General features: G+C 53.3%; 1 protein-coding gene across 3 annotated transcripts; it reads left to right on the forward strand.

The window, feature by feature from the left end:
* Positions 1-4,780: 4,780 nt before the first annotated feature.
* Positions 4,781-8,300, forward strand: GJB5 (gap junction protein beta 5). 3 transcript variants are annotated; one of them, XM_081144864.1, is made up of 2 exons: positions 4,781-4,919; positions 7,208-8,300. In XM_081144864.1, the coding sequence occupies exon 2, from the start codon at positions 7,232-7,234 to the stop codon at positions 8,027-8,029; it is 798 nt and encodes a 265-aa protein (XP_081000990.1). In that variant the 5' UTR covers positions 4,781-4,919; positions 7,208-7,231; the 3' UTR covers positions 8,030-8,300. The 3 variants fall into 3 exon arrangements, with proteins under 3 accessions (XP_081000990.1, XP_081000992.1, XP_081000991.1); XM_081144866.1 differs by having other exon boundaries at positions 4,791-4,919; positions 7,211-8,294; XM_081144865.1 differs by lacking the exon at positions 4,781-4,919 and adding an exon at positions 6,092-6,182 and having other exon boundaries at positions 7,208-8,294.
* Positions 8,301-10,582: the final 2,282 nt, after the last annotated feature.

Below are 10,582 nucleotides of genomic sequence, written 5' to 3' on the forward strand. Positions count from 1 at the left end.
GCTACATATTAGAGTCAGCATTTACAGAAACAATGTCAAATGAATGGTGGGGTGCATTACAATTCTCACTGTTACAGGCCAACTTATCTTGTTCCCCAGGATCAAAAGTTTTCTTGGTTAACTGGTGGGGTACCAGGTCCCAGCGCTTACACTTCCCTTGGCCTGCTGCATTCAGAAGGGAGCCTGGGGGGGAAGGCTGGTCTCCAGAGAGAGTACAACCCCCATACTTCCCACACCCATTAACAGGGAGAACAGGCAGGAGGCAAGAAGACCAGGACCTTCTCCTGAAGTTGGGGCTGAGGGAAGAATCAGTCTGAGCCAGAACATGTTGAAGATGATGATGAGAGTCCGAAATACCTGGGCTGAGAATTGGGGGCACATAGAGAGCACAAATAGCTGTCCAGTGGGTCCTTCCCTTCCATCTAAGCATGCTTAGACAAGCAGAAGTAAAGTCTTCTTCAGCCCTGATTCCTCTGCCCACTGCCCTTTCTCCCTCCCTGGCAAGGTGCAAGCTGCACTTTCTCCGCCTACTGCCCCCTAGCTTCTGTCCCCATCACTCTGCTGAATTACTCTGGCAAAAGTCACCAGGGACCTCAATTGACTTCTCTGCAAGTGGGCTTCCATTGTATGACTCTTTCATGACATTCTCCCCTCCCCTGCACATGCTGGTTTCTCTATCCCTGGCTGTTCTTTCTCCTCCACAGGCAACTCTTTCTTGCCTGCTTCCTAAAATGTCAGTGCTCCCCAGACCTCTGCTTGGACCCTCTTCTCTTCTCATTCATCACACTCTCCCAAGGTCACCTCATGCACTCCAGCGGCTCCTACCTCCTCCTTGGGTCTGAGGACTCCAGCCATTGCTGCCAACTGCTGGCTGTGGACAGTCCACATGACTGTCCTCCACATCCTTCTACTCAGAACATGCGACACTGACCTCACTAACTCCCACACATCTGGGGGGAACTTATGCGTCACCTTACCCTCTCCCCTCAAAAACCTGCTTTTCCTCCTGTATTCCTTACTTTTATCAGTGCACCCACCACCTGTCACCAATGTAGCAACCTGGGAACCATCCTGGGTCTTCCTCCTACCTAGCCCCTGTATCCAATCAGACCTCAAACAGTGCCAGTTGTAATTACCCGCTTTCCCAAATCCACCCCTCTGGCTCATCTCTTGCCTAAATCATTGCAGTATCTTTATTTGTGAATTTGTATACTCACTAAAATGTATGTGTTTAACCCCTAAATCAATACTCAAGATGCTTCCACAGTCATTCATGGGCATGCACAGAGCAGTGAATACTTTGAGTTGCCCAACTTGCATGTTCCCAGCTAAGGTTGAATAAGGTGGCATGCTGCCTTCTTGTCCCAGCTCTCATACTGTAAACAAATGTTCTAGTTGAGGTCAATTTTGGGCCACTTTTTCACATTTTTGTGCTTTTCGAAAGTGGTTTTGCAGTTTGACCTGGCCCCCAAGCATAGTGCCTCAGTGACGTCTAGAGGCAATAAGTGCAAGAAGGTTTTGATGGGCCTCAGGGGGAAGATACGCATGTGAGGTGAGCTGTGCTCAGGCGCGAGTTAGAGTGCTGTTGGCCAAGAGTTCAGGGTTAATAATTCAACAATATATATTAAATAAGGTGTCTTAAAATAGAAATACACATAAAACAAGGTTATGTATTGTTCAGTTGAGGAAAATATTGCAACCAGAGGCTCACACGAACCTAACCCTGTATTTCCCCACCGGCAAAGCTTCAGTGTTTCCTAATTCAGTGTTGTCATGACTTTACACAACATAACTACCAAGAATAATGAAAATCTGTATCAATCTGACCATTCCCTCAGGCCTCCCTCTGCACACAAGATAAACCCAAACTCCTCAGCATAGTGTTACAGGTATTTCATGGTTGAGAAGGTCCCAGCTGACCTTCCAAGCACCTTGGCTTTTGGTGACCCCACCATTCCCCAACTGGCCCACACTTTAAAGCTCTTTGGTTGTCTTTCACAGAAGTCCTCTGCACACACTGCGCCATTTACCTCAAAGGTCTCTCCTCTTCTGCTCCTCTGGGTGATCTCCTACACATCCTTCAAGACCCAGTTTCTCCCAGCCAGCGTGGCTCAGTGGCTGAGCATCAATCTATGATCCAGGAGATCGAGATTCGATTCCCTGTCAGGGCAAATGCCCGGGTTGTGGGCTCGATTCCCGGCAGGGGGTGTGCAGGAGGCAGCCGATCAATGACTCTCTCATCATTGATGTTTCTATTTCTATCTCCCTCTCCCTTCCTCTCTCTGAAATCAATAAAAACATATTTAAAAAACAAAAAAACACAAAAAACCCAGCTTCAATGTCACCTTGTCTGGGTCTCCCTCTAGCAGAACTTGAAACTCTGTTCTCTGTTATATGTCTCCTATAGCACTTCTCACAATGCTGTGCCTGACCCATTCGTGTGTCTCCTCTCCTGTATTTGGCAATAGTTTTTCGGGAAGAATGTGGAGGGGGGATAGATGTGTGTGGCTCTCTTTGTAGGGTATGTGCATTTCATACATCATTCATTCGACAAACATACACGGAGACCTAACTTGCTTCCAGGCACCATTCTCGGCACCAGGGGTACAGCAGTGAACAAAACAAAGCACTAGCCCTGGTGGGGTAGCTCAGTTGGTTAGAGCATTGTACCAATACTCCAAGGTTGTGGGTTCAATTCCCTATCAGGGGACATACAAGAAGCAGCCAATGAATGCATAAATAAGTGGATCAACAAAATGATGTTTCTCTCTCTCTCTTTCCCTTCCTCTCTCTCTAAAAACTTCAATCAATAATTTTTTTTTAAGAAAAGCACTACCCCATGTGTTTGCCATACCGTGCCCGTAGGTGTCGCCTGTGTGTAAGAGTGTGCATGTGTGGGACTGTGTTATGCATGCTGTGGACCTGCAGTGTTTGTGGCTCTTAAACACACTGTCCATGTGTGGGACTGTGTTATGCATGCTGTGGACCTGCAGTGTTTGTGGCTCTTAAACACACTGTCCATTGAATTCCAGCCCCGTGTGACCTGCTAATAAAGGGCATCTTAGAGTTAATTAGGCCAACAGGCTGTGTCTACGCACTAATGAGAAGAAGCCCTCCCCAGGAGCTCCCTGCCCACCCTTCCCACCTCACCAACTGTCTCTGCCTGGCCCAGGTTTTGCCTTTTTAACCCAAAGACAACATCCATCCACATGAGATTTTCTCTGGTGAGTACATCTGTCTCCCCCTCTCTTCTCTGCCTCCCTGCATCTCAGAGAGAAAGGGCATAGGAATAGGGAAGGGGGAGAAAGTCATTTTCTGTGAGTTCCCACCACGTGTCAGGTGTGTGGGGGCAGCTTACAAACATCAGGGGTAGTTGTCGGAAGGGCTTCCTCTGTGCCAGGCACCGTGCACTGATCTCTGTTGGCTGGGGCGATAAGGACGCCAGCCAGCCCAACGAGGTTGCCAACATCCATCACACTCAGTGTCTTCTCAGGACACCTCTCAAGGGCACGACATGTCTCACTGCACAGCAGAGAAACAGGGAGATTGCCCATATCTAAAAGTGACAGAGGTGAGATTCAGATCCAGCAGTATGAGATTCCAGATGCAGGGGGTGGGGCCCAGGTGCAGGGGTTCTCCGCCTTAAGGGTTCCCTGAAATGCCTTCCCCATCAAACAGGAGGCACCTTCTCCGGGCAGGATTAGTGCAGTCCAGCTTCTTCCCATCAGAGCTCACCCTCAAGGCCTTTCTCACATCATCAATGTGTCTCTGGGCCTGCCCCAGGCTGGGAGACCCTGCCCTGTCTCCCTGATACCCTCTTCATCTGTATAGCCCAGCACCAAACAGCAGCTGGCACAGAGCAGTGTCTCAGCGATGATTCTTGAATTTAAAACAAAGGTTAGTGGACTTCTGCCTGGGAGAAAGCTGTCCCCCAACCCCAGCTCTCGCCCTGATGCTGGACAATTCAGTTCCTCCTCATTGTCTCTGGTGCCTCTCAAGCTGATGCCCCAGTGCTGGAGCTGAGGGAGGGAGTTCGAGTGCATGTCTACAGCCGGTACCAGGATGACTATGAGGTGATGTCCCCCAGGGTACAGGAAAACACATGTGGTCGCAGCTATTAGGGACCGCCCCACACGGGCCCCAGGGTAACGCATGTGGTAGTGCAGGAGGACCCCTGATACAGCTCTGCCGCCCGCTGGCCATGGGCACGCTCCCCGGGATCACCACCCTTGCAGCGCTTGGCCCCCTCCTGTGGTCCTCCTGTTGGTTCTGAGCCCTGAGACTCAGAGCATGGCCCCTGCGCATAGAACAACCCAGCTCTTTGCCTTCTTGCAGGCGCAGGCCAGGTAAGGAGAAAGGTGAGCAAAGGGCATCCAAGTGGGGGCAATTGATGGAGCAAAGGCATTTTGACTGGAAACATAATTTGTCAGCCACGACATTTCCAAAGGTAACTGAAGCCCAGAGAACGGAAGGCCACTGAGGAGCAGAGAGAGAAGAGATACTGGAGAGCAGTTCCAAGGAGCAACAGTGGGGAATTTCAGGAATGTCTGAGTCCCTCCCACACACGGCCAGGGATGGGAGGACAAGCAGGGGGTCAGAGTGGACCTGTGGTTCTCCCCTGAGAGGAAGCCAGGATTCTGGTCTCAGCACCCTGGGAGGAGTGAACTCCTAAGCATCCTGGACACATTAGAGGCAGCCTGGAAAGGGCGGAGCCCAGCCAATGGCCCTGCTAAACACAGCTCCTCCTCTTCCTAGAACCAGCAACACACCCAAGCTGCGGCCCACTCGCAGGCTCTGTCCCAGGAACAGGCTTCCCCAAGCACCCTCTCTGGTTCTGACATGACTTCCAGCTGCCTGCTGTGTCCACTGGTGGCTGTCAGGAGCCAGTACCTGGAGAGCCCTGAGGAGTAGCCACTCAGGTAAGGTTATCTGTGCCAAATGTACTCTGTCCCTTGGTATGCCTGGCAGAGGGAAACTTCTCTGGTGGAGAGTGGAGGGAGGTGGCCTGGCCACGTCCACCACCCTGGTTCCTGATGGTAGAGAAATAAAGGGCTCCTCCTTCCTCTGCTCTGGGGTTTTCCCACTCTCCCCAGCTGAGCAGAGGTGGGAGCCAGGGACTGAGTGGAGAGGGGCTGCAGGGAAACCTGGAGCTGGGCAAGCTGAACAGCTCTGCCTGAGCCTGCACAGCCCTACCCTGCCCCACCCCAGGTGGGCTGGGCATAGAGCCCCTGGGGAGTAAGGGTTGGAGCCTCCCTGGTTGTTCCTGAGAAGATGCCAGGAGTTCCACCCACGTTAGGCAGGACTGAGCAAAGACAAGCTGATGATTCAGAGCGGGAGCCCCACGTACCAGTGAAGGGTGGTGTAGACAGAACAGTGGAGAGAGAGGGTAGGGAGCAGAGACACCCTGGCCTCCCTCGACCAGAACCTACTTAGTATAGGAGGGAGTGGGCACAGACCAGACACCAAGGCAGCTTTCCAGGAAAAGGGCCCCGCCCCAGAGTGTGGGTTCTGGAGCCAGCCAGCCTGAGTTCCAATCTCAGTTCTGCTGCTTACCAGCTGTGTAACTGTGAGCAAATGAATTAACCTCTCTGTGCTCCACTTTCCTCATCTGTAAACTGCGAATAAAAATTATCACGGCCCTTCCTACAGTTGCCGCTGTATTGATTCGTGCAAAGTGCTCAGAACAGTGCCTAGCGCTGCGCTTTGTAAACACTCAACAAATACTGGCTCTTACCACTACCCTGCTCAATTGCTGCAGATCCTGCAGGGGGTCAGGACATCCTGGTGAACTTCAGCCTGGACCAGCAGTCGAAAGGGCATCAGGAACCCCTCATAGCAAGAGGCTGTGCAGACAAGCTCCCTGAGGTTCTGGGGGCCCTGCAGGGTGGGATTGGTGCATGGGTCTCTCCCCCTAAGAACCAGCCAGAGGAATTCCAAGAGAGAAAGTGGGCACCCCTCACTGGAAACAGCAGTCACATCCTTAAATGGAAGTAAACCTGATTCTTGTGTGTTTAGCACACCAAACTCACCAGCAGAGGTAACAAAAGCAGCATTGCCCATGGTGTCTTGACTAGGCTATTCCACAGGATGAAAATGGAGCCTGTGGTCAAAAGAGTTTGGACAATACCATGTATTCCGCCCCCCTCCGGAGATTCACAACGTGAGTTCATCAGCATGGCCAAGTAAGGGGACCTATTTAACTTTGCAAATGCTATGTTTGCCTCCTTTTTTTTTTTTTTTTTTTTTTTTTTGATATGTCTTTATTGATTTCAGAGAGAGGGAGAGGGAGAGAGATAGAAACATCAGTGATGAGTCACTGATTGGCTGCCTCCTGCACGCCCCCTGCTCGGGATTGAGCCTGCAACCTGGGCATGTGCCCTGACCCAGAATCAACCTCGATCTCCTGGATCCTAGGTCGATGCTCAACCACTGAGCCACACCGCCAGTTTGCCTCCCTTTCTTGAATGCACGTTCCTTTTTTCTCACTACTCCTATAGCCAGCCAATGGAACAGGGTTCCATGGAACACCAGTTGGGAAACACTGCATTACCAGGCTACTCTAGGAAGCTTATTGTATAAAGAGAACCATTGCCCCCATGTTATCTTTCAGCTGGATTGCCATTGGCCTTGCTTCAGGTGAGTTACACCTGAGCAGTGCACTGCCTGGATAATTTAACTGAGTGTTAGGCCCTGTGGGGGTTTGGGGACAAGTTTTCAGCCTCCTCTCCAAACTCATCCTCCAAGTCAAGTAAAGGGCAAAGAGCAGGTTCCCCTTGGGAGGGGCTACGAGAGAGCAGTGTGCAGAAAGGAAAGAAGTCTTCCCAAGGCTCAGCCCCCTGAGGAGGAGGGCCAGGGTTGGGACAGAGGGAGAAGGCAGAATGTCCCACCTACTAAACCTTCACTCTGCAGGACTGCAAGGCCAGAGCTGCAGGCCCTGGGAGCAATGAGTGGCTCCCTGGACTCACCTTCGCCCACTCTGTGAGTAAGAGTTGGGTTCTGACTTAACTACTTATGCTCAAATCCCAGCTCTTCACCTAATAGTTGTGTAACCCCTCTAAACGTCAGTTTCCTCCAACTGTAAAATGGGTTCAATGATAGAACCTAGCTCCTCTGTGGCTGTGAGGATTAGATACGATGACATGTGTCTCTAAAGTGTTCACAGGGACTACTCTAAATGTGGGAAATTATTATTATCTCCCCCCTGCAGTAGCAGCCGACGCCTGGGTCCACCATGAACTGGGGGATCTTCGAGGGGCTCCTAAGCGGGGTCAACAAGTACTCCACAGCGTTCGGGCGCATCTGGCTGTCTCTGGTCTTCATCTTCCGTGTGCTGGTGTACCTGGTGACGGCCGAGCGAGTGTGGAGCGACGACCACAAGGATTTCGACTGCAACACCCGCCAGCCGGGCTGCTCCAACGTCTGCTTCGATGAGTTCTTCCCCGTGTCCCACGTGCGCCTCTGGGCCCTGCAGCTCATCCTGGTCACCTGCCCCTCGCTGCTGGTGGTCATGCACGTGGCCTACCGGGAGGCGCGGGAGAAGAAGCACCGAGAGGCGGTGGGGGAGGACGGCGGGCGCCTCTATCTGAACCCCGGCAAGAAGCGGGGTGGGCTCTGGTGGACATACGTCTGCAGCCTGGTGTTCAAGGCCGGCATAGACACTGTCTTCCTTTATGTGTTCCACCTGTTCTACCCCAAATACATCCTCCCTCCTGTGGTCAAGTGCCGCGCGGCCCCGTGTCCCAACACAGTGGACTGCTTCATCTCCAAGCCCTCAGAGAAGAGCATCTTCACTCTCTTCATGGTCATCACGGCTGCCATCTGCATCCTGCTCAACCTCATGGAGCTGGTTTACCTGGTGAGCAAGAGGTGCCGCGAGTGCCTGGCAGCGAGGAAAGCCAGGGCGGCCAGCGCCTCTTCCCGCAAACAGGATGACCTCCTCGCAGGCGACCTCATATTTCTGGGCCCAGACACTCACCCTCCCCTCTTACCAGACCACCCTCGAGACCACGTGAAGAAAACCATCCTGTGAGGGGCTGCCTGCGCTGGGCTGGTGGCGGGCCTGGCTGGAAGGGCCCCGCATCTGTCACGGGTGCAGCCTTAGGGGTGGGAAGCTCCTGCCACCTGCCCCAGCTGTGTGGCCTTGGGCACCTCCGTTTCCTTTGTGTAAAATGGAGATGATGAGGCCTACCATATAGGGCTGTTGCTATGAGGAGGAGTTTAATTAGAGGACAGATGTGCGAGCAACTTTCATGTGTGGGACCCACGGTCAGGGCTTAATAAAAGTCAACTCCTCCACTGATTCAAGGTACCCTTTGGTCCTTCAGCCTTTATGACCCTTATCACAAAGAGAGGGTCACTGGGTCACTCTCCCTGCCCCTGCGGAGGGTTGTCCAGCCAGGTGAGGAGCCATCCTCTCCCCCAGAAAGAGTCCCCAGCACTCCTGGGGGTCACACTGCCTGCTCATGCCTTTATCCTCAGTTGCAATTTTAGGCCTATAGATTGTCTGCAAAGAGAATGGATGTTAACATGTGAGGAGTGGCATTGGGCAGTAGACTTGAGTCAGAACACTTGCATTCAAGCCCAAGTTTCACTGGGACTCTAGGGAAGTGACTTCAGCTCCCCTCCAAAATGAGTTAATGATTCTGAGCCTGTGGGATTGTTGAGAGGACCTGATGAGCTCATGGTTGTGGATGGGGTTAGCCAGCTATAAAAGGCCACATAAATGTTAATCATTGGTATTAGGAAGTGCTCAATAAATGCTTGTGGGAAATGAGGCAGAGGAGCCCCTCCCTGGCTACACATTAACCTTCACTGCCCCAAGGTCCCTCTGCAGCCCCACTGGATCACACTCCAGCTTCCCTGTGGGCCTGGCCACAGAGTGCTGACAGCCGGGGCATTTCACGCTGCCACCCTGCTCTCCTTGTCTCCACCAGTGGGTTCTCTTGTCTAGAAGAGCCACAGTCAGCCCCTCCCATGCCCTACACAGCTTGCCAGTGACCCAAGCTCTAGTCCCCAGAAATGTTCCCACCAAGGTGGGATGCTGAGTCAAGATTGCCCCTTTCTACAGATGTCAGCTGCTGAGGACTTCAGAACCAGGCTTCCAGAGAAAAGGGCAGGAGAGAGGCCTGAGAACAGAGGGACAGGAAACAATAAGGCAACGGGAAGGGGACAGGAGCAATGCCATGGGCCTGGGGAATGAGGATACCAGGCTCCTGCCCCCCTCACTGCAGTCTCACCCACATACCTGCCAGACCAGGTAGCCCGACCCGGCCATGCCCAGCCAGGCTGGAGAGAAGGCGTGGGCCAGGCGAGGAGCCGCAGGTGTTTGCTCTGAATATGTGCCCGGGGAAGTCCGCCTGCCAGCCTGCCCACCCGCTCACTCTCCTTGGCCCATTGGCTCAGAAAGCCCCACCCAGCAGGGGAGTAAGGAACAAAAGCTGCCTCTGGGAGGCCCTCAGGCAGACAGACCAGCGCAGGGACGGGAGAGAGGCTGCGGGACCCAGGACAGAGAAAGGTGAGGACCACGTTGGGCAGGAGGCTGGGCTGGGAAGCAGGGTCCAGCAGGGCTGAGGATCCCCAGGGGGCCTCGGGCCCCGGGCCATGCTTCAGGGAAAAGCAGAGGGGACTGAGGGTCCCTGGAAAAAAGCAGGGAAGCCCCATAGAGGGGAAGGAATGTCCTTCCAGACTGAAGGGAGGATAGAGGTCCAAAGAAGAGGCGGGAAGAGGAAGGGAGTGGGGTTTCGATTCAGTTTAGCAAACATTATTGTGTGTTCACTGGGCCAGGCCTGGTTCTGAGTCCTGGGAAACAGAGATGGTGAGACAGGGGGCTGCCCTCCAGAAGGACAGCCTGGCACAGAAGACAGGAAAACAGACCATTTGAGTATAGATAATGCATGAAAGGAGGGTGCTAGGAAAATGTCCCAAGGGCACGAAGTCTGAAGATGCTGAGATCTGAGTGAGGGACAGAGGAGGAGCCAGGGTCAGAGATGGAACATGATGGCACTCCAGCGGTGGAGCACATAGGACAGGGGCCTGAGTGGAAATAACAGATTTGGCTAGCAAACAGCCGCTGAGCAAACAAAGAAGGGGATGTCCCTGAGAGAAAGAGTAAATGTGGGGCGGACCGTGCCAGAATCCCGCCTCTGTCCCTGCCCCACTCCCTCCCCTAAAGCCAGAATGGTTGGAATTCCAGAGGAACCCACTGTAGTCAGGACAGTCAGCAAGCGGGACCAGCATCCATGGCGGGAGGGGGGCAGCGAGGGGCCAGGATGATACCAAGCCACGGTGGTTCCAGAGAGACAGCCTGTTTGGTTTGGGAAAGAAAGTCAAGGCAGGGTTGTCCTGGGGCCAGAGAGGAGGAATGAGAATGGACATCACACGAGGGGCTGCCTAAGGCTGACGTGAACATGCCCAGCTCAGGGTCTAGCTCACGTTGGAGGAAACTGGAGGCTAAAGATACTTGTTGCTCCCCTCCTGCCCTGGTCCTGCCCTGGTCCAGCCCTGGCAGCCAGTGGCAGAGTGGATCATTCAATCCATGCCTTCCTGCTACTTCTTTAGAGGTCGGTGGCCCACAGGGCTGAAA

This window comes from Miniopterus schreibersii (genome assembly GCF_964146895.1).
Source record: "Miniopterus schreibersii genome assembly, chromosome: 8".
NCBI lineage: Eukaryota > Metazoa > Chordata > Mammalia > Chiroptera > Miniopteridae > Miniopterus > Miniopterus schreibersii.

What these genes read in the sequence shown, in the direction of transcription:
- GJB5 (XM_081144864.1), top strand. Translation starts at nt 7,232, where the DNA reads ATGAACTGGGGGATCTTCGAGGGGCTCCTAAGCGGGGTCAACAAGTAC.